Raw genomic sequence first — 24918 nt, forward strand, 5'->3', positions numbered from 1 at the left:
GAGGGCAGGGGTTAGACATATCACTAGCAAAATCAAGAGGATCCACTATGATACTTCCCTTTCTTTTAAGAAAATAAAACTTTTTTTTCCTTTAGATCGAAGGAGACTACTATGCAAACACCTGAAACAATAAAGGTTTCAATAAAGAATGTTATAGCACTTAGCAAAGAAAATGTGGTAATGAAAATGCAGCTTAAGGGTGAAATTGGAAAAAAAAAGACAGCATATTTTGGCTTTTTATTACAGGATATTTAAGAGACAGCTTGGCAGTAAATGTTAACATCTTTCTAATGGCTGGGAATGAAGTGGTACAAAGCTGAAAACTCACCTTGACTTATTGACGTAGCCGAGTTTTAAGTTACATTGCTCATCCCCAGAGGAAATGAACCACACTGTGAAAAAGTGCTTAGCCTCAGTGGATAAATGGAGGTGGGTGTGAGCTGCTGTCACACAGCCACAGTAGGCATTTTCACCCAGGGGAGGCAACAGGAAAACAGATGGAAAAGAAAAGCAAATCAGTAAAGAGGGAGAAAAAAGGCAAAAATGTAAAAGAGGCAGCCAGAAAAAATAACCTTCAATAGGATGTTTATCCTGAATATCAATTAACCAGAAAGACCGGTATTCATTATGTCCCTTTAGGTTGAAATGCAGTGAGAAAGAAAAAAAGAAATTATAAGCATGGCCCTTATCCTCAACAAGATTACAATTCAGTTGAAGGGTCATGATTAAACCTTGAAAAAAGAGTAGAAATGAATAAATGTATCACTAAGAACTAACTTCACAATAATTCTTTGTGTGCTCATGTGTTATATGTTTATTAACTTACGTTTCTCTTAAATTTTAATGTAGAAATTGGTTTAAAATTGAATAAATGGGTAGATATCTCTGCTTCAAGATAGGATTACTTGATACTCTAAAGATATCGCTTCTCTTCAAATTAATTCTTAAATCTGATGGAATTCCAATCAAAATATCAATTGAATTTGTGAATTTATTGAAGCATTTATATGAACAGCAACATCATAACGCTGCACATACAGCTAAGTCAACTCTGCAACAGAAGAAGAAAGAGGTGTGACTCGTCACTCTCAGATATTAAGATAGAACACCAAGGCATAGTAATTAAATACAGCATGAACTGGCCCAGATAAAGACAAACAGAATCACAGAACAGAATAGACAGATCTGATTCAGGGTCAAATACATGCAGAAAATTAACATATGTTAATTCTGGAGTCACCAGTGGTGACACCACAAACTATGGGGAAAGAGTAGACCTTAGATGGTGGTAGGAAAACTGGTTCACTGTAGGGAGGAAAATCAAAGTAGGTTCCTGTCTTATACAATATATAGAGGCAGGCTCCAAACAGAGTTAAAGACATGAAGGGAAAACAGAAGTGTCAAATTAATAGAAGCTAGTATATATCATGTATCGATGGGAAGAACTTCTTAAACTGTAAGAAAAAAAGTTTATTAAATTTATCACATAAAATTAACAAGTTTATCAAAAATACTAATAACGGTCACATGAACAGATATAATAAGAAGATGACAGAATGGAAGACGATATTTCCAATGTCTCAATCCAACAAGAAATATACAAGGATATATTATATAAGGACAAAAAGAAAAACACAAGAATACTAACAGAAAAATTGACAGTTTATGAACAGAAATCACACACACAAAAAGGAAAACAAAAGAGCTAATAAGTATACAAAAAATTGTTCAAACTTCAAAATAATTAGAGAAATGCAATTTAAAATAACAACAAGATATCAAATATCAATCAGATTAGAAAAAAATGAGAAAGCTGAATAGTTAACTATTGGCAGAGATGTGGATATGAGATCCTCATGCACTATCCCTCTACTGAGCAAGGCTTAGTCAGATTAGTAATAATATGGCTCACGATGTAGAAGTTCCACTCCTGTCTATATATCCATTACAGATAAATTCCCACACAGGTTCTTTACAAACACGTGTAAGGATGTTTGTCACAGCGCTTCTTGGGTTAGTGGGGCACTGGAAGCAAACTGAGTACCCATCCCTAAGGTATGCGAAAATCAGAGTATGACAGATGCTCACTCACTATGGAAAGTTGGGCAGCAGTTAGAAACAAGAGATTAGACATACATGTAGGAACATGGATGGTTCTTAGAAACATAGTGCTGTATGAAATAACAAGAGAAGAGCCAGATTCACACCACAATGCCACTTGTATACATTAAAAATACACGCCTACACAGTACCTAATGACTTCCTTCCAAAGAGTGCAATACGGAAAGGGAGGGAAAAAAGTAACTTTTCAGTGAGAAACCTGACAAACGCTCCCTCCAGCTGGGAGATCAAGGTCAACAGTGATAAGCAATGTTGATAACAGCACCCTTGATATGATGCGGTGAGAATGGCACTTGACCTCTGTGTTCTCCTCCCTCCAAGAACACAATACCCCAGTCTAATCACGAAAAAAATCACACAGATCTCCACCGAGGATCATTCTACTAAATACCTAAGCAGTCATCCTTGAAATTAGCAAGGTCATCAGAAACAAGGAAAGTCTGAGAAACTGTCGCAGTCTAAGGGAGCCTAAGGATGGCGAAATGAAATGTGGAATCCTGGACGGGATCCTGGAACAGAAAAAGGACATTAGGTAAAAACAAAGGAAATCTGAATCAAGTACGGACTTGACACTTTATAACATATGTTATGTAATAATAATAAAGTATCAGTATTGGTTCATCAGCTGTGACAAATGTACCATAGTAATGCAAGATGTTAACAAGAGGGGAAACGTGCCGGGGTATACAAAACACTCAGGACTGCGTTTGCAACTTTTCTGTAAATCTAAAACTATACTAAAGTAAAAAATATTTTAAAATATACATGCCCATAAGGTAATACACCTTGTAAACATATACAAATAAAAACCATGTCAACCCTAATGAACTGGTTACCTGTAGGGGTGCAGGGAGAATGCACACGAGGAGCGGGATAAAAGAAAAGGAGACCTCTACCCTTCTCACACTACAGAAGAAGGAACTAAAGTCTGGAAGGGTTAAGTGACTTAGCTAAGACTGTACTTTCAACGCAGGCCTTCTGACCTTGAGCACACCAAAGGCTCTTTTCATAACTCAGGCTGCTCTACCCACTCTGAGGATAAGCTGAGAGGAATTCACTCCATGGACAGGAAATGGGGAAATTAGCAGAGATGTCAAAAGGGAGCATGAACTTTTCCATGAAGTGGAAAAAGAAGAAGATGTTGCTTTGGGGATTTAAAGCGAGTGACAGCATCCCAAAGGGCTCCCCAGCTTAAACGTGGGGCTGGCTTTAGGACCACAGAAAACTGGAGAGTAAAATAGGGGCACTGTTTAGGGTCAAACCTGGAGCAGCTTAGTTTCCAGAAGATAGATGATTAAGAGTAAGTCAATAACTACAAGGAATTAATGAAAACAGGAGTGGGTAGGATTTCCTAAACTAGAAGGCAGGGAAACTTCCCAAATCAGGGGCAAAGTTTGTGACTGTAAGGTGAGAACAGGAGGAGGAATATTTGTGGCAGAGACAGATAAGTGTTTTGTTCTATTTTTTCCTATTTTCTTTGTAAAATCTAAAAACTTTCACATTACCTATAGAGTTTTCAAGGTGAAGGAAGGACTGTTTCTATAACTGAATTAGTAGAGAGTGGATATAAGAGCCGTTCCAGCAGCTGGCATAGTGGTGACTAAGCCTATCCTTGAGGCCAAGGAGACCTGAGGGATTGGGCCAGGAGACAGGAGCAGGAGGCCAGCAGGGGGCAATGTGAAGGTGGCATAGCTGCTTCCTGACTAGGTATACTTATGTCCTTATTTGATCCTCAGAGAAAGTGATGGAATTCAAAGTTAGAAAAATTCTACTCAAAATTAAACCATCTGGGCAAAAACCTAAAGAAACTAATTAAATTCCCAAATCACAGAGAAGGAGGAAAGCATGTTGTCGTCAACACCTTCTCTAAGATCAGAAGAAATGCAGGCAAAGACACGTGGCTGAGATGACCACCCAAACCCACTTACTTAGGTCATTAGCCTTTAAGAATTCCCTGTCTGCTAATATCTTTGAAAAAAATCAACAAGCCCAGATGGCTAAGTGACTGGGAGGTCAGGAGCGCATATGTTTTCAGCTGAATGCTCGGAATGCAAAGCTGGAAGACGACTTGTCACTGTCAATAACGATATCAGGACCGGCCGGGATCCGAAAAGGAACGGATCCGTGCTTCGCTAAATGAGCGTTCACAGGGAGAAAGTCTTTTTTCTATCACAGTTTTATCAAGGCTACTGAGGAGTTATCAGTCAATTCAATAAATATTTCTTTACAAATTATGATACATTCATATAATGAAAATCTATGACACAATTAAAACAAATAAAAAGTAGAGGGTACAGCATGTTGCCATTTGTGAAAAATATATAAAAGGAAAAATTAAGCTGCATCTATATGCATACAATATTTCAAAGAAAATTGGTCACATCAGTTTTATCTGAGAATGAGAACTGGGTAGCTAAGAAATAAGTGGGAGGCTTTTCACATTATATACCCTTTCATACTTTTTGAATTTTGAATCAAGTGAATTTACTGCCTCTTCAAAAAAGGGAATAAAATGTTAAAATAAAAAGATTAAATATTTAGATATTTATATTCCAGCATTTTCTTCAAAGACTTTAAGAAGACATATCAAAATATATCCACATCTAATACAAAAGGATAAAATAAATAATTAAGAGATATAGATTTAAAATAAAACAAGGGAGAGAAAGTAATAACATCCAGAGGTAAAGGGAGCACAATAGACGCATACACAGATCCTGTCTAGTTCTGGATGTGGCCATGGATTGGGCGGCTACAGCAGAGCAGTAAACACGATCAGAGTCAACTGTCTGTCATGAGCCGGCCTCTCAGGAGAGAAACAGCTCTTCTTGTAAGGGAGAGAAAGGAGAAATTTCTCTCAAACATCTGTCTTTAGGAGACACTGAGACATCACAACAATGGCGCACAGTTGGAAAGCCCTCTGGAGGCTGCTCCAGACCCCCTGAGCGTGGAGTGAGCAGGCCAGTCACCGCCCAAGGGCCAAAGAGCTCAAGGCCTGGGAGACAGATGGTTTGGGCTCCAAAAGGCAGTGCAGAGAGGAACCCTACAAGTCAGTACACAGGCTCCAAATTCCAAACAGAAAATCTCTCTGTTTGACCAATTAAGATGGGAAAAACGGAAAGAAAACCTTAATTTGATGGCATGTTATCTCTTTGTCTTTTAGACAAACAATGCATGTTTGTTTCAATTTCCTACATGGCCCTGTAATGAAATAGCCATCAATTTCATGGCAGCCCCCAGACACTTGATGTCCGGGGTTGTTTTATTTGTTCATTTGTCAAGACCACTCCCTTTGGGAATCATAGCCTTTCCTCTCTCTCTTTCTTTTCCAACCAGGCTCCCCATCCCCAACATCCCCAAAGCAGGTCCTAACCGCCATGTCCCCTACAGTGTCACACACATACAGTGTCAGAGACAATGCTTTGTGCTCACCAAACTGGTTCCGTTTTCCTCCTGGGCACCCAGCTAAGCCACAATTGCCAGCCTCTCACACAATAAGACGAAAACATATGACTGAGTTCAGGTCAATGGAGTGTGGGTAGATATGATGTTGCCACTTCCAGGCCTGGCCCCTAAAATGTCCTGCACGATCACCCACATTGCCATCAGTCCTCCAGAGGCCAACTGGATGTTGATACTCAGGACAATGCCAGGAACAAACACGTGGAGCCTCTGTTGGCTTGAGTCATAAACAACTATGTGGCACAAAATCTCCCTCTGCTAACCCACAATAGGCTATAATGTGAGCAAGAAATGAATTTTTATTTCCAAGATGCTGAGATTGTCTGTTACTGCAGTTAGCCCACCTTGTTTAACATAGAAATTGGGTTTCTCTTGTAACAAAAAACCTCAATATTTGATATTGACTTAGCAGAGGGATGGTAAGTGGGGAGGGTACAGACAGAGCAGATCCGGGCTACACAGTGGCAAAATATTGGCAAAACTATTGCCTACAGTACCGTGGAAGGCAGACCACCTGCCTCCTGTGCTTATAGTTCTAGGATAACTGGATGGTTCTATTCTAGGAGATGGTTACAATTCTAAAGGAACTAGAAGAGGACAGAAAAACAGAACACTTGGATGTATGTCGTCTGTTACTAATTGTTATTGATGTTTGGTCAGATTCTTCATGAAAGAAATAAGCTCAGAACATAACTGATATATTAACACATAGAAATAGAATGAAATAGAGTTATTGCAGAAATATGGGAATATTTCCAATATTAGATACTGGATATCTAATATTAGATATTTCCAATATTAGAGAATTGGAAAAGTCATTTGCTAATTGCTTCCAGTCACTAAGAAGTGAGAGATGTCATTTTAAAAGTCATCATGTGTTGAAGATGCAGTGAGACCTCTCAATTGCACCTTGTGACTCAGGCCTTTAGCAAAAATCAGATTAAGGTTGTGGTCTTTCCACCTACTTTTTTTTTTTTTTTTTATTGGTTTATAACATTGTAAAAATTTCTGGTGTACATCATTGTACTTCTATTTCTGCATAGATTACATCATGTTCACCACCAAAATACTAATTACAACCCATCACCATACACATGTACCGAATTATCCCTTTCACCCTCCTCCCTCCCCCCTTCCCCTCTGGTAACCACCAATCCAATCTCTGTCCCTATGTGTTTGTTTATTGTTGTTATTATCTACTACTTAATGAAGGAAATCATACGGTATTTGACCTTCTCCCTCTGACTTATTTCACTTTGCATTATACCCTCAATGTCCATCCATGTTGTCACAAATGGCTGGATTTCTCCACCTACTTTTAACAGTTTTTTTTTGTGTGTGTGAGGAAGATCAGCCCTGACCTAACATCCGTGCTAATCCTCCTCTTTTTGCTGAGGAAGACCGGCTCTGAGCTAACATCTATTGCTAACCCTCCTCCTTTTTTCTCCCCAAAGCCCCAGTAGATAGTTGTATGTCATAGTTGCACATCCTTCTAGTTGCTGTATGTAGGATGCAGCGTCAGCATGGCCGGGGAAGCGGTGCGTCAGTGCGCGCCCGGGATCTGAACCCGGGCCACTGGTAGCGGAGGACGCGCGCTTAACTGCTAAGCCCCGGGGCCGGCCCTCCACCTACTTTTAGATAACCTCATGGTGTCCACCATTAAACTGAAAAATAGAGGCACAGAGGTGAGGAAGCAATAAAATAAACAAACAGCCTTGAAATTATGTCTACGAAAGAACTGTATGTTTGCAACACGTGAGCTTTCTGAAAGAAAATAAATCAGAAGCCTTCTATAATGTTGAGAGAATTGTATTACTAAAGCAGTTAGGATCCTAATTAGAAAAGCTTGATTGCAAGCCTTCAATCAATCTCAGGCAGAAAGAGGGCTATGGATGCCGGCAGTCCCCAAGGAGGACTCTAGGAGGGTACAGGACCCAAGACCCATTTCAGATGTGGCAAGGACAATGGACAGAGAAGAATTGTGGAGGGTAGAGCCAGAGGTCATTGAGAAAAATGAACAAGAAAGTCTTTCCCAGATAGGAAGATCAGAATCTACCGAGGAACTTCTCTCACTCTCTGGAAAGACAAACTTCCCAACGCCTGACCTGCAGGATGCCAACTTTGCTATGGGCCAATGATAACTTTGTCTTCTTTTCTTCCTTTTTCTGAAAGAGAAATGTTACCACTGTCATCACCACTGTAAAGTATAGGAGGAGAGGTAACATTTCTCTTTTGCTCATAGGTTGCTGATCCAAGAGGAATCACATCCACATCTGATAGAGCCTCTCTATCATTCCCCTCCTGGAGATGCTGAAATTTGAGCTGTCCTCAGTGACTAGGTAGGACTTGAGGTTGTTCCTGTTGAGGGGGGATGTGTGTGCTCTATGTGTCAAAGGAAGAATGAAATGGATAATTGGTGACCAGAGGGGTAGACTGTGGCAGAGACAATCCTATGTATTTGTTGAACCCATTTCATTTACTGACACATTTAAATTACATTTCCCAACATCTCCTGCAGTTAGATGGGACCATGTGGAATGTGGCCTGCCTCCTAGAATCCACTGAGCAATGTCAGACGCTCTCAGCAAATGAGAACTCCTGCTGTGGAGCAGGCTCTACCCACTCTAAACCAATGGGCATTGAGCACACACATCTGACAACCATTCTTAGCCAATGTGTGTGTTGTCTTGAGTTGAGTGTGTTCTTCAGCCTATTGTTGTTGACTTCACTGTAGCCTCTCTATGAACAATTCATTTTGTGTTCTAGTGAACCATTTTGACTAATAATAACTGATAAAAGAGAAAAAGACTGGACCTGCTGGAAGAAAACAACAGAAAAATATAAAAATAGTTATAAATTTTACAGAGGCTCAAGAGTCTTCAATGAAACTCTTTAAGAAACACATTAAATACTATCAGGCAATCAGAGACAGGTTCAAGTCCTCTGATATTATGAAGGGTAACAAGAATTGCTTTAGCCTGGGCAAATGCAGCAAGAATTGTATTAATAGCATCTGGGAGAAATTAAGCATGTCATGATTTCTAGAGATTTGGAGAGACTGAAACAGTGATTCTCAATGCACAGTGCAAAGAAGACACCTCCACAGGAATCCTGCTGTAGAGATCTGTTGTCGTCCTCACCCAGTCAGTACCAGCATCTCCAGGAGCACATCACCTGCAATACCTGGGACAGGTGTGGACCCAGTGGGCCTGACAGTACTCAAGTCCAGTAAGCACAGTATCTGGCAGGACTGATGGGCTGCAGAAACACAGGATGGCATTGACCCACACCCTCATACATGGGAGAGGAGTTGTCCAGCCTGCATGCCTACTCAGGCAATTAGAAAAAAGAAAAAGAAAAATTGAGAAGAAGGTGAGAGAGACTAAGGGATATAAGGCGATAAAGGCATGAGTAGCATCAGAAAGAATGAAACTTTTGGGACAGGCCCCGTGGCGCAAGCGGTTAAGTGCATGCGCTCTGCTGCGGCGGCCCGGGGTTCGCCAGTTCGGATCCCGGGCACCCACCGACGCACCGCTTGTCAAGCCATGCTGTGGTGGCGTCCCATATAAAGTGGAGGAAGATGGGCACAGATGTTAGCCCAGGGCCAGTCTTCCTCAGCAAAAAGAGGAGGATTGGCAGATGTTAGCTCAGGGCCAATCTTCCTCACACACACACACACACAAAAAAGTACCAAAAAAAAAAAGAAAGTATGAAACTTTCACCAGCACATATTAGCCACCTTAACTTTCACCTTGTTGCCTCTACCCTCAGAGCACTTACATCCCATCTACTACTAGACTGAGTAGACTGACAGAGACCAGAAGAGCACCCTGTGTCTATTCTGCTGAATTAAACAGAAGCTGGGAAGTCCAAAGTTCTGTTGGAAGGCAATCAAAACAGGTGAAACAGGAAAACTCTGTTTCAGCATGCTTCTGGAGGGCCAATGCACCTGCTGCTACACTGATGCGAGAACAATACTGGAGTCTGCCCTTCCTGGGTGGGCTAATGGGGTTTGTTTACCAGGACTGGCATTACTTCAAGACTCAGAGATGTTTGAAGGGCTTCCCATGGGTTTAGAGAACTGTCTTTCCTATAACTACGAAACCAGCACCTGCAGCTTGAAGGCTGACTCCCAAGTACAGACTGACTGCCAACGTACAGCAATGCCTCCTCTGGCGCACCCACCATTGCTTCCACTAAACTCGCCCCCACCACTTCCCTCCTCCAGTCCCCATCCCCCAGCCTCTTCATTAACCTGGAAGTGCCAATGAGCAACAGCCTTAGACAAAGCTCTCTGGTGGGTACTGTGGAAATAAATGAAAAAACTCAACGCATGGCTCCTGTCTGCCCTCAAGAAGCTTACATTCTTGTTTGGAGGTGCATCTGAGCCACTGATTTTGCAAGGAGCAATTAATTAGACACAGGGCACAGCAACTTAGGGGATATTAGGGTTCACTAGAAGGGCAGCACTAGGGCTGGCACGTTTATGGCTGGCTTGAATGGGCCTGTCTGAAAAGAGATCTCTCTCTCCTTCTAGATCTGCTTATTCATCCTCTTCCTTCTTTCTGTCCTTTGGTTTCATTTCTCATGATCTTCCCTGTACAATCGTCTTCTTCCCACATGCCAGAAAACCATCCCTTCACTCATGCAAGCAACACTTTCTCTTTGCAGAAAATTATTCTTTAGCCACTTGAAACTACAGCAAACTACTCAAGTGGCCTCGCTGGGAAACTCTGTCTAACCTCTATACCATTCAGGCTCTTTCATTTGAAAGCTTTCTCTTTTCCTCTTGTTCTGCTTGTTCTATTGATTCAGACTATTCATCCAGTGAGCAGAGACAACATCTAATTATATTTTCCACCACAACATTAACATGTTATTAATGCTTAGCAAGTAAGAAAAATAATAATGTCCTTATGTTTCCCCTTTTGTTCTCCTCAAGACTTCATAAGCAAAAAGAGATTTTTAAAGTCTACCATGGAAGGCTTTGGTCCATTAGACATACATTAGGTTTTTCTGTCCTCCTATACAAAGGCTCAGCCTTTTAAATGGGGCATGCAGCCATTAGGCATTAACTCATCTATTATGTTTTTCTCTCCTTCTTCAGAGGACTAGCGCACTAGTCTCACAGCAAAAATCATATCAAAAGCTGTTCTTTTCCCAGCAATACACCTTGACCACCACCAATGGACGGTCATTCAGAAAAACTCGATTGTACTGGTATGCTCCCAAATGCTTAAGAGCCTCACAAGACTCCAAATTCCCCTGTCCTTTACACCCTCACCCCACATGCCTGTCCCTCCTCCAGTCCAGCCAGGCCAGCCTCCTCAGTGCCCCCTGGAGATACCAAGACTTCTCATTCCAGCAACCTCTAAATTTAACCCATCCATGGAGGCCTAGATAATTCATGACATTCCCAACAAAGCTCTCTTGACCACAACAGCTCTTGGTGATGACTCACTCTTTTGAAATTAGAATATGCAAAGATTTAAAAAGTTAACAGCATGGCATAGCATATATCAGAAAGCCAAATGGGCAGAAGAACTAACACTCTGTTTATATCAAATTAGATCAGCAGCTCCTTAAAAGCAGGCAGCAGAATTCTACAGATGTTCTTGGTATCACACACATATTTATACCACACTGAACTATTTGTGGCTCTTCCTCTCAACAAAGTTTATGAGCTTCTTGGGGCAGAGACTATTTCTTATACAGTTTCAGAATCCCCTGCAATAATTAACATGAATTGTGCTGGACACGCAGGAAGTCCACAGTGGATTCTCACTGATTTGCCCCACAGAGAAGCTGGGAATATTGTCTGGTTGAACTGAAGAGTAAAATCATACTAAACCTATAAATCAGAGATAGGGCACTGAGAGTAAGTGTGACAGCATTACAATGAATTGGGATTTTGAACTCATAAAGACTCACTCTATATGCAATTTCAGCCGAGTGGGTGTGCGTGGAGGGAGGGGGCAGATTAATAGAATCAGAATATCAGTTCTCAAATGGCCTTCCAGATCATCTGATGGAAGCCATCCTCTTACAGAGAAAGAAGGACTGGGAAGTCTCCCAACCAAAGCTGGAAAGAGCAGAGACCATCGCATAAGGTGCCTTCAGTCCTGACTGCGCCTTTTCACACCCCCAGCAGCTTCGCAGCAAGAATACACATGCTATTTCTCACTGAAGAAGTGCCCCACCTCTGTCTGGAGGCAGGCACTGAAACATCATTCAGCGTTCCCATTCAGGGATAATGGGGACGCGTTTAACGTTTTGTTTTTTTTTTTGTCCTGCTGCTGTGTGACACTGTTAATTGCAGATCTATCGTAATTGTTTTCTTTTCTCTAGCTCATCCATGTTACATGCAACAAATACTAACACATCCTCTAAACAATTAAATTGTGCCAGGCAGGGTACAGTGAGAGGACAGGAAAACTTGAGTTTAAATAACTAAATACTTAATTGAGAAACTAAGATTTTTTTCTTTTAAAAATTTTGTTGTTTTCAATTTGCTGACATCACTGTGCTAGCTCAGGTAACAACAAAGCAGTGCTGGCCAGTGTCACAGCATCTTTCTGTAAACAAACACTGACTGCATATCTATGCTGTGCAGGCTCTGTTCCAGGAATTATGCAAGATCAAGTGAATAAAACTCTGTTTCTGCCCTCAAGAATCTAGTTAGAGGATTAAAAATGAGCACCAAAAGTCTAATAAAGGACTAATAGGAGGCTGTGGAATTTCAGAACAGGGACAAATTCTCTGATTCTCCTCAACTGGAGAAATCATATTAATAAAACCATATGTGTTTATAAAGCAATATCCACAGAAATTAGGATGTTCTTAATTCCAAGAGATGGATATCTTCCATTTTAGATAATTCTTTTGAGTTCACACTTTCTTCTAACACTTGATTGCCTATTGACAAAAGAATATGCCAACTTTTTTCACAGATGCTGATTTTTAAGTTTTCTCTGAAAAACGAGTTTTATTTGCCTTCATCAAAATAAGCAAAATAAGTCAGATGGAGAAAGACAAATACTGTATGATTTCACTCACACGTGGAAGATAAACAAACAAACACACAGATACAGAGAACAGATTGGTGGTTACCAGAGGGGAATGGGGGTGGGGGGAGGGTGAAAGAGGTGAAGGGGGACATTTGTATGGTGACAAATGGAAACTAGACTTTTGGTGGCGGACATGATGTAGTCTAGTCGAAATATAATGATGTACACCTGAAATTTATATGTTATAAACCAATGTGACCTCAATAAAAAAAATAAATAAAACTATATAATGGAGACAGTTGCACAAAGCTGTAAATTTAATCAAAAGCATGTAATTGTGCATGCAAAACAGGTGAATTTGATGGTATATAAATTATACTTCAATAAAGCTATTAAATAAAAATAATATATTGCTTCAATGGAGTTGATATTGAAAAACAATATAATTTTGTATGTTTGGCACACTTTACGGCTTCCAAAGCATTTTCACAAGTACTATTTCCATCAGTCTCATTCGGTCATCACGAAACCCAGAGGAGTGCCCAGGGTCAGTTTATTGTGTTTCTGGGCATGTACATGTGCATATTATTATTATTATTTTCATCACACACTGAGGAGTCTGAGGCTCAGAGGAGTTTGGTGAGTGACAGTGACAACAGGCATTTGTCAGACTCATCAGACAAAAAGAAAATTGCTGGCTAAGCCCTCCAACCTAAAATTACTTACAAGTTATTACACTTGAAAACTCATGTTCCCACTGGTATACGTTCTCTTGAAAAGCAAACATCCCCTGGGCAGCACTCAGCATCTGGGGGCCCCAGCTTCCCCTTTTCGCCGGGTGCAGCAGCTTGTTCCCTCCTCAGACACTGGCCAACCTCTCCTCTCTCATCCTCTGTTCCCAATAGAGAATCAAAGAACAGTCATTTGTTCTTCCATCATAGAGAGCCAATGCCACTGAATTTGGGCTTTAAAACTTCGTTATAACTCCACAGGGGAAGTCTTTTTGCTAATAAACACATTTAGGGCAGTGGCTATCAGGTGGATAGCATTTGGCGCTGAATCACTGAAGCTGCCATGTTTCCGCACAGTGATTAATAGAGGACCTCTGAGCTTATCTTCAGGGTCATAGAAGGAAAGAGAAGCTGGCACTAATGCGTCCTGCGCTGTGTCCCTGAAAGGAACTTCAGGGATGAGCAATGACAGATTTCACAAGTAGAGAAAGCCCACAGAGTCTCCAGGGGCTGAGGTACAAGAGAAAAAACAGAATCTGGGACGCAGCCAGGGCCTGAGAGTGATGCCCCAGCCCTCCCTCCCAACTCCACACACACACCCTTGTCCCGGCCTCAGCCCAGACTCAAAGGCTCCAGCCTCGTGGTTCTTAAAATCTGCCCAAGTCCAGAAGGGGGTATCCTCAAGTCCCACAACCTGACCCCCACTCCTCTTTCTTCCATTTGAGAACACTGAGTGGGGACAGCTGTCCTTACCTCGTAGTGGGCCACGCGCTGAGATTCGGATATCAGTTGTGCACTGCACACCTTGCAGTAACTGTCTGTAAATAAATCCTGATCGATATCGGAGGACTTCATCAGGCTAAAGGAGAATCAACAAAAAAGAGAAGAAACATGAGTCCACTGCTTTGACGTTTATGCCGGACACTAAGCACGTGAAAAGCCAGGTGCACAGTAACAGACCCGCCGATGGTAACAGTCGGCGAGATCTCCCTAAACCTTCGGTGTCACCATGGCAATTAACCATAGTAAGTGTATGGTTTATAATTTTCTCACAAATGCCCAATAAGGTTGCTGGTACCCTAAAAATAGAAATCCAGCTTTAGTTTTCTCTGTTTGACAAATCAGACTTATGCCAAATGCATCCTCAAGGATTTACGTAGAGGATATTTTCACATAGGATTTATATTAACAAAACATTGTAAGCATCCAATATATGCAACAATAGGAAATAGGGTAAATGAACCTTGATACATCCACACACTAGAATACCATGTGACTTCTAAACTCAGATCACATACTTCTTTAAAAGAATATTTAGGGGCCAGCTCCCGTGGCTTAGCGGTTAAGTGCGCGCGCTCCACTACTGGCGGCCCGGGTTCGGATCCCGGGCGCCCCCCAATGCACCGCTTCTCTGGCCATGCTGAGGCTGCGTCCCACATACAGCAACTAGAAGGATGTACAACTATGACATACAACTATCTACTGGGGCTCTGGGGACAAAAAAGGAGGAGGATAGGCAATAGATGTTAGCTCAGAGCCAGTCTTCCTCAGCAAAAAAGAGGAGGATTAGCATGGATGTTAGCTCAGGGCTGATCTTCCTCACAAAAAAAAAAAAAAAGAATATTTAGTGAAATAGGAAAAAGTTTACCATTATCAACAAAAGAGGCTTACAAATCAGCTTACACATTATTATACTAAATTTGTTTTAAAATGTGTATAGGGTGAACAGAAACACATTCCAGAAAGTTTTAACAAAATTCTAATAGCAGTTATCTTTGGGAGATTAAAAGTAATTGCTTATGTAATTTTCTTTATTTTTAAATTTTCTACAATGAACATGTATTACATTTCTAACAATACAAGTTAGCTTTGTCAAGAGCCTTATAAGCAATATAAAATCTAGCTTTGAGTTCAACAGGTATACTTAGAAAATTAAAAAACAAAATTATAAAATCGAACTAAACTATAACTTTCCTTGCAGACTTATATCTTATAAAGAGAGGAGCCAACTCTTCTACATTTGAGATTGTTGAAATTCATAAAGACCACCTCCACCCCTCCACACTCCAACTGAGCCCACAGTGGTAAATAAACATACGCTCAAATTCCAAACTCTGAATCAAAATGCAGCCAAGAGTCTCAAGCTTACGAAAGTGATCTGTCACAAAAGTGTCTTATAGCAGTGAAAGTATAATGTTACCAACCTAGAAACACACACCAGTGCATCAGAATTCTTCCTCCAACCCACAAACTCCATTTCATTTTACCTTCTGCCTGCCAGGCAAACAGTAAGGACTATGCCAGACAGCATGCACATGGAGAGGCAAGAGAATCTCAGACAACAGAGACGTGGTGGAGACCGTGGAGTTCATCTTACTCCAACGCTTCATTTGACATGTGAGACTGTGTGAATCACATTGCTGATTATTGGCATGGCCATAAGTAGTGCCTAGCTTGCAGGATTCCAATATCCACACTCCAGATCCACCCTAGGTCTAGGGCTACCTGCCAGCTGTGTGATTGTGGGCTGAGTCACTAAACACTCTAGGTCTCAGTTTCCTCCCTAAAAAAAATCAAGATGATAATATTTGCCATTCCTCCTTAGAGAATGTGGAGAAGATTAAAAGGAGATATATAAGAGAAGGTACTATATAAACTGTAAAATTCTCTTCCTTTGAAAGGGATCGTTATCACATTTTTAATTATATCCTCATGTTGGTAAGATGTTGGCCAAGTCTTGACCAATGCAACAAAACGAAGGACAGTGGTCCATTTTAAGTGATTCTGGAAACCGTCTAAACAGCTGGGCCACAAAGGAAAGTATCTGTCTGGAACGTAAGGCTGCCTGCCTCAACAGCTACAAACTCACTTTCCATCCCTGGCCTTGGCTATAATGGCCCATTAGGGCATTTGCATTCAGCAATTCAAAAGGATGCACAGTTTCAGCTCCTAAGATACAGCAGCACCTCTGGGTTTTCAATGCTCTGAGGACCAAGAGTCACATCAGATAGTAAGGACCACTGACTCTCAACAGCTCAAGTGGATTTGTTACTTCTGGAAGGATCCTTCCTGGCAGACAACCCAGTCAGCCTGGAGTCCAGCACCTGCAGTGCCTGAGGGCTTACTACCTCACATTGCAACCTGTTCCAGAGAGTCTGGCAACTCTCTCTGGTGTTAGGTTGTTTTTAGGTTGATTCACAATCTGTCCCACTGTGGATTTCACTCATTGATTCTGTCCTTGGGTATAACACAGAACAATTCTACTCTCCTTTCTCCTGAGATATCCTCCCTCAAGTACTTGAGGACAGCTCTCCTCTATCTACTCCCAACCCCTGTTCTGCCTTATCATCTTGGACTGTGTCCATCTCTTTATGGGCCATCTTCAAAGGCAGTGACAGAACAGAATGAAACACTCCAGATATAGTCTAACCAGGGCAGAGGATCACAGATCCAAATGACCATCCAAAATATCCATTGTCGTTTGTAATGGTCTCTATTCACACCCTGGAATGCAAATAGAGAAGTGGTGTTTTGATGATGGGAAAATGTAGTACAACATTTTGAAATGTCAAATGGGAAAAGAAAACTTACTAAGGTATATTTTTGAAGCTTAGCTCCTGTAAGTAGTTGTGTTTAAATATTATCGTGTTCCCTGCTATTTCTAATAAAGAAGTGCACGAAAATAGATTCATGGGTGACCTGGTTAATAGGAATCTCCAAACTCACTGCACACTACTTCCTCATTATACAACCGACTGCTGAAATCAAACCCTGTGAAAGGATATTCAAGGTATGCATCGGACCGAGCAAGGCCGTAGGAGTCTAGGGCTCGGTAAAGTGGCTGTGCAGCAGAAATAGCTTTAAGGGCAGAATATAACATGTGTATACTAAAAATTAAAAAAAAAATTCGAAAGAAGAAGAGATATCATGGCTTCTCCCACTGTTTTATATAAGAATATTGATTTGAACAAGCCCACATGCAGTAAAATGACAATAAAGACCCCTCCAAAATCTACGAGGCCTGAATGGAATACCTGAGTAAGTTAAATTCCAGTGGGAGGCAATTAGTGGACAAGCGTCAGCCTGGTTTGTGCATGAGGCATTTTCTCCAAGAAAAGAGAACTATCTCTGTGTAGGTCACTTTTGACAAGCAGAGGGTCTGATTGATGACTCAAAGAGTGGAATTCCCAAGAGGGAAGCCTGCCATTTGCTCCTCTCCACTGGCTTCTTTAGAATAGGATTCCCAGCTTCACCCACCTTTGGAAGTACTGGTGAGCTGGAAAGAAAAAGGACAGGAAATCTGACTGCCTTCCAGTAGCCTTGTCCATGGTCCTGAATCAGCAGCTAGCGCACACAGGACAGGGCCACTGATCACTTACCGGTCAGTCCTACTGTCCCGTCAGAGCCAACGTATGGTGACCCCCACCCTGGAAACATGCTGATTGTGCTACACTCTGAGGCCTTGGGACATTGTGAGGAGGGAGACAAGATTAGGGGGAGGAAGGAGTTTGATTCCCTGGATCTGAAACTGATCTGAATGAAAGCTTCCTCAATGCTTCCCACTCTAGCACAATCCAAAGGAAATATTGAAGATTTGAATAACCTATCACTCTTCAGTATTCACAGAGGACAGTGGCATCTATATTTTAGTCAAGAAGCCCAGAGTGGAAGTGAAGCATTAGAACAGGAGTCTGATCAGATTCTCATTTGCTGCCCCAGGTCTCTATACACCAATAGATCTATTTACATGCATGGTGTGGCAGTGTAAGACTCCGAGGCATAGCTAGGTAAAATAAATAAAGAACATACAGAGGGGGAGAGCTTTTGTTTATTCAATAATGGTTATTGATCATCTACTATGTGAGGCACAGGGATAACAGAAGGCACAACTCCTGTTTTCCAAATCTTTATGAGCTATTGAGTGAGAAGAGACATATGCATTCAAATACCTAAGGCACAGGCAGCAAGTGTAATTTGGCTGGTAAAAAGTGCTACGGAATTTGAGAAAACAAGAGGGATTATAAGGAACTCTTCAAGGAGGTTCTCCGGAATTGATAATGTAAGGATGGATAGGATTAAAATGGAGGGAAACGGGTTCCAACTCAAAAGCTAATTCTTTTTCCTGGCACAGAGAAAATCTTACTACCAGTAGGCATGAGAAGATATATGCGAGGGGCATTGGTGGGGCTAACTTGGGATTATGCAACATAAGGGGAGAAGGCAGCAAAATGCAAGGGAGAGAAGGGTACACAGAGCCCAAGACCCATATGGGAGGAGGAAGACTGAGGGAGAACAGCCAGGTCCCAAAACATTTCTCAAGGTGCAAGGAATGGCCTTTTGCAGAATCTTCAGATGCAAATATGAAACCTTCCTTTCTGCTTCTTTCTGCTTCTCAAGAGCAGATTTCAGGAACACAAGCTGAAAACCAGAGAAACCTGAGGCTTTATGGCAGAGAGTAATAGTCTTCATTCCATTCCATTTCTCATAGTGCTCAAATAGCTCTGACTCAAAGATCCCAAATCCCAGGCAGGGCTCTTCAGAGGAAAAAGACATTAGTTCAAATCCAGGCTGGTCGCTTGCCAACTAGGTTTTTGAACAAGTTATATATCCTCCCTGGGTCCTCGTTCCCTCATTTGTGAAACGGGGGAAACATCCTCACAGGGTTATTGTGAGGATTAGAGATGATGTAGATAAAAAGCATCTAAGAAAGACTGTGGCATATGGTAGACATTCAAAGACAGATATTACCACCATTATGATGAATATTATTAATTTCGTATTATCATTATTCTCATTTTCAACAGGGATGCTGTAAATATTTAAGCAGAGAAATAAATAGAACCACATTAAGGACTAAGGGGGAAGATACACAGTCGGTGTGCTGAAATCACAGCTTTTATCGCCATCATAGACTTTCTCTTTTGTGTTAACAATATCATCCACAAAAATGGCTCATTTCCACTGAATTCCACTGCAGCTGATACTCAGGCCTCATGGCTGTGAAGACCCCATGTTTCATGAAAGTTTAAAATCTATTTTTGTTGTCAGTAGGTGCTGATGATACTGGCAGATGGAGCAGATTGATGAGCGCTCTGTCCCACCCTCTCTCTCACCCACCACGCTCTTCTCTCCGTGAGCTGCTCCCTGGGGTACACAAAGGGAAGCCTGGATGTACACCAGCTCTCTGGACCCACTCATTGTGTAGCCCTGAGGTGGCCACAGCAGTCATGTTCCCCAGGGTGATATCTCCTCTGCTCCAGTCCCTTGGGGAGAGAAGCCCTTGGCTTGGTGTTCCCCACTGGTGGGTGTCCTGTCACAGTTTGGGGCATTTTCACTATAAAACTCATCTATAAGGGGCTGGCCTGGTGGTGCAAGCGGTTAGGTGCACGCGCTCCGCTGCGGCGGCCCAGGGTTCACCGGTTCGGATCCCGGGCGCGCACCCACGCACCGCTTGTCAAGCCATGCTGTGGCAGTGTCCCATATAAAGTGGAGGAAGATGGGCATGGATGTTAGCCCAGGGCCAGTCTTCCTCAGCAAACAAAGAGGAGGATTGGCGGATGTTAGCACAGGGCTGATCTTCCTCACAAAAAAAAAAAACTCATCTATAAGATCTAACTACTACTTTCCACCCACTCTCTCCCCGCACTAGCCCTTTAAAAGTAGGATTTAAGACCCATGGCAATTTCAACCAAAAAGCTACTCTCACCTTTAGGGGCAGATTTCCAAATTTCCAAGCTGCCACTCCCTATGACTTTGTGAACTTGCCAGTATCAAGGACTGTGGCTCCTCTAAAGATGCTCCCAACAGCGCTTGACCCTCATGAAAGCTCCAGACCCAGAGGAATAATGATTTTATTTTACTATTATAAACGTATTGTGTGCTGCTCCTGAGCCAAGCTTAGTGTGCAGGCCCCACCACCCGATTTAATGCCCTCAAGAGACATACAGAGTCATGAGCCTCATTTTCTAGATGAGGAAACTAAGGCATAGGAATTGAGTAACTAACCAAAGGCCACACAGCTTGTGAGCGGCAGTCAGGTTTCCAAGCCAGTGCTGACTCTGTGCCCATCGGCTTAGCCCTCACCCTGGGCTGCTTCCGTGTGGCAGAACTCAGCACGGCGAGCCCTTCGGTCTGTTTCCTACTGCCTCAGTTTAGGGAGTGTCATAAAAAATACTTAAATGAAAGTGAAGGGCAGACAACCTGCCCAGAATTAATATGCTGTGGCCTGAGAGCCCCGACTATCCAGGTGGTGCCTGAGAAGCTGTAACTGACCTCAGGGCCCAGACACTCCTCCCTGTGTTTATCTGAACCAAGCCCTAGCATCCTCCCATACCTTCTAGTTCTGATAATGCCGGCACATCCACGGGGTCTGTGCCTCTGTAACCAGACTCACCCTCGGATTCAGTACCTACTTCTGCCCACCCACTTGAGCTGACACCCTGAAAAGCCACTGCACCCTTCTGTTCAGTCTGGCTCCTCTTTACCCAGTCTGGGACCCTCCACTATATGCCACATGCCCACCCACCCTCACCCCCACCAAAGGGCCTGGCTCCCAAGGCCGTCACTCTTGGCAGCTCTGGCCCTCTGCCTCTCAGTGCCCAGGGTGAAGAGACTGGACTTCTGTCTCCTTCAATTTTGACAAGCGGAATGGTAGACTGAAAATGCCCCCAGTTATAATGAAGCACCCCTGCTTATGAATGTGAAACGGACATGAGGCATGCGACTCCTGCTTAAATTCAGCCACATTTTAAAATTATTAATATCCAAAAGGCTACTGACATTGTTCCTGCTTTGTTTTATCAATATTGGAGAGGATCAAACTCTGCTCAGAAGGAAGGAAGGTATGAGAATTAGGGCTGGCCCATTTTCAGCCCAAAACAAATAAGCCTTGGTCTGCTCCTTTGTGACTCCTTTGAGTTTTTATTCCACTTGCAAAAGGGTCCTGAACTAGACCCCGCTTTGGTGCTTTCATGGCTGTGGGCTGATCTTTGCTCTGTTCCCCTCTCAGGCCCTGCCACTCTCCTAGTGGGGCACGTACAAATGCCTTGCCCTCTAGCCTTCCTAGCAATGAAGGAGACAATTTTGAGAGACAAACCTGTGGCTTCAGCAGACATCTCCACAGTGACCACCCCCGCCCCCCTCAGGGCCAGGAGCTGCAGAGGATGGCTGGAAGCAGGGTCTGTCCTGTGCCCTTCGCATCTCCCTCCACGTGAAGGTAGGTGATGCAGGGCTGGTTGCCGTGGCAGCAGACCAAGCAGCCTTAGAAAAAAACAACCCTGAAAAGTACTCCAGAAATGAAAGCGTATTGGTCTTCCATGAAATCATGCCAGAGAAAGGGGGCAGGGAGCAGCACAGAGCCGCACTGATGAAACAGATGCCCGAACCCCACTCTCGGGGCCTGCAGACGCCAGCACACACCTCCCTTTAATTCACCACACACTCCCTAGGCAGCCAGACAGGGAAACCCGGAATGAAGTGGCTGAGATCGGGGTGAAGGTCAAATACAGGACCAGCATGAAGAACCGTTTTGATTCGCTGTTTCTTGGGATGGAGTCCTTCCTTCTGGTCTGACGCTGCCTCCCCCATTCCTGATGTTGCTCAGAAAAAGGAATCTGGCAGTCCAGACCCCTCACCATACATCATCCCCACGCAGGTGCAAGCCCTGCCCTCCAGCCTGAGCTTCGTTTAAAAAAAGAGAGTGAGGGAAAACTCCCCACACCACTCCCTTCTCTTGCTTGGCATCGCCAGAAGCTGCATCGCTGACTCACATCACTTGAATAATTGCCTTTTAATGGTACCATTTTCTTCACTTGTAAAACCAGGCTCTGTGATTCCTGACTCACAGGCATCTGCCACTGCTGGGCACACACGCCTCACCCTGGGCCCTGGGCCGTGGAACCATATCTGTCAGTCTCGTTCACATACAGCACAGGCTAGCCGGATGACATCCAGGCAGGAGAACGGAAACATGCCCTCAGCTTGGGCCAGCCTCGGTGGGCACGCACGTGTGCCTCTGCCACTCTGAGGAGGCACGCAAGCCTGGTTCCTTGTCACTTCTCCCTCTCTGACCCCTTGTTCTTTGTCTGAATGCACAAGCCTAAATTGTAGACTCCGGGGGGCATGAATGGAGCCCAAGCCTTCAGACTACTTCAGCCCCTCAGAGTTTGCACAGAATTCACCAAACGGCCTCTGCCCAAGTCCAGGACACTACACAGCCTCACTACGATGTCCCCTTTACTCACTAACAGATTTTTATTGAGCATTTACTGTGTACGTGGTGCTGCTCTAAGCACTAGGTTTGCAGCAGTGAACAAGATCTACAAGGTTCTGATCCTGTGGAGAAGGTTCACGTACTGGGATCCAGGATACACCATTCTACGTAAACACAGACAGGATAACTTTCTCCTTCTACACATAAATAAAATCTTCACACCAGCTGGTAGACAATGGCTCTGGCTCTCCCACATGTCACACTAGAATCTCTACTTGCTCCGTGGCCCAGCGGTCCTCGCCAAGATTTCAGTGTTGGACCTCTGCCTCCACCTAACAATAGAGACTGGAGATGTGCACAGATGCAGACAGGGCCAGCAGGTATTCCAAAAGATGAAAGGCATTCCATCTGGGTTTCCAAAAGGCCCTTTCAGAGAGGCCACTTTGGGGAGGGCCCGAGGTGTCTGGCAGTAGCGAGCAGCGAGCTCAAGTACACCTGGCTGATGGCTCTGAGCAGCTTGATGGAGCACTCCTGTCAGGGAAAACGCTGTTTGCTTTTGTAGGATATTGATGGGTAAACTCCAGCACCTCTGCCAGTCACAGCAGGTCAGAAGCATTTTCTTTCTCCTTCTGCACTTTCAGAGAGGGGACGGGGTGGTGGATGGAGGGTTTGGATTTTCCATTGGTTTATCACTTCAAGTCAGAGCCAAAACAGAAACCCCATCACAAGAGGAAAGCCAGAGGCAGAGAGCAACAAAAAAGATCACTAGCCCACAAAGAGAAAGAGGGGAGGGAGGAGGAAATATGGGGGAGTAGAACGTGCTCCTTACGTTTTCTGTCACTCATTCCATCAAACTAAAGGGCTGTGCACCCAGGTGGAAAAGCCACTCACATTTTAAAGAGTAGGCTCCCACCCTCCCCCACCACTCAAAAGAGGACAGCCCACGCAGATTCCTCACTCCCCAGCGCATCAGCTACCCGGGTGGAGTGGGTGCATGCTCAAGACGCTGGATTTTCTTAACAGGCTGAAAGACAACAAGACCTTTCTTTTTAACGGTGGATACAAGCCTTCGAAAATATAGTTTATAAATGAGTATTCCATTACTGTGACTTGTTTACGTGATTTATCTTCACAAGACTGCCGCTACTGAACCAGACAGATTGAGGGCAGACTTAAATGCAGCTATCACATCCAGGACTCGCAGGCACCATTCTGCACCTTGTCCAACTGCAGAGGAGGGCACCGCCGAGACAGACCAAGTTGCTGCAGGGAAAAATATTACTTTTATTTTAATCCACTCTCTGAGACTGCTACACGGGCCGTCAGTCAGCCAGCATACATTTTCAGCTCCATCCTCCACTACAGCGCACTAACTTGTTTGGCTTCTCTGAGGAATCCCGTTTGGTCTCAATTCGTCTGCTGCTTTTCCTAAAAACAGTAAAATTGAAGAGTTCATGTATAAGTATCTGGAGTGGCCAAGATGGGAAAACACAGGAATTAAAATGTTGTGAAGTTAGGGGCTACCCATCCATAAACACAAAAGCCCCCAGGCAGGTCCGCCCCTTCCGTGAAATCTTTCAGTCAGAACTTCTTTTCCCATCTGAAAGTTGGTTTGCGGTCTTGTGCCACCTCTTGCTTTGGGGTGCAGTGAAAAGTAGTGAAAATAACGATAGCTTAGGGAACTTAGCTACCGGGGGCAGCTAAGCATATAAGGGTATGTGTATTACTCTCATTAATAAAAATGAAGGGATTAGTAAAAATTAAAATATCTGACCATATCAAGTGTTGGTAAAGGTGTGGACACACAGGGTCTTTCATATATTTTTGACAGGAGGATAAGTTGAAAGTTCAGCATTATCTCATCAAGCTAAACAACCCAGCAACTGCACTCCGAGTTTACAAGCAAGAAAAACTCTTGCTCATGTACAACACGAGACATGTACAAGATGATGACAGCAGCATCGTTCAAACAGCAAAACCTGCAATCAGCCCAAATGTGCATCTACAGAGAGTGGATGAATAAATTGAAGTGTAGTCACAACATGAAGGAAGCATGGCAACATGCAAGAATACGGAGGATTCACAGCAATCTAATACTTTCAGGAAAAAGCTAAGTCAAAGAGCACACACATGAGATCCTTTCTGTGAAGTCAAAATCAACCAAAATAAATATACACACATCTTGAGGATACATGTATATAAGATACAATTCCAAAAACCTTTAGCAAAAGAATGAGGACAGGATTCGGGATGATGATTACTTCAGAAGGGCAGGGTGACAGAGAATCACAAGACAAGATGCAAGTTGTTGTCAGATCTGAACTTTGCTCTGGAAGGTGTTGTGGGGGTGCTCGTTCTGTTATTAAAGATGGTAAATGATAGAGAT

At 43.1% G+C, this 24918-nt stretch overlaps 1 protein-coding gene across 1 annotated transcript in view; it reads right to left on the bottom strand.

Annotated features, from left to right (window-relative positions):
- ZMAT4 (zinc finger matrin-type 4) overlaps positions 1–24918 on the bottom strand; it is a 204392-nt gene that overhangs the window by 123817 nt on the left and 55657 nt on the right. The window contains exon 2 of the mRNA XM_004441187.3: positions 14075–14180. Coding sequence (XP_004441244.3) covers positions 14075–14176 — 102 coding nt within the window. The 5' untranslated portion in view covers positions 14177–14180. The remainder of the gene's footprint in view (positions 1–14074; positions 14181–24918) is intronic.

This window comes from Ceratotherium simum, chromosome 28 (assembly GCF_057802395.1).
Source record: "Ceratotherium simum simum isolate JZ-2026a chromosome 28, ASM5780239v1, whole genome shotgun sequence".
NCBI lineage: Eukaryota > Metazoa > Chordata > Mammalia > Perissodactyla > Rhinocerotidae > Ceratotherium > Ceratotherium simum.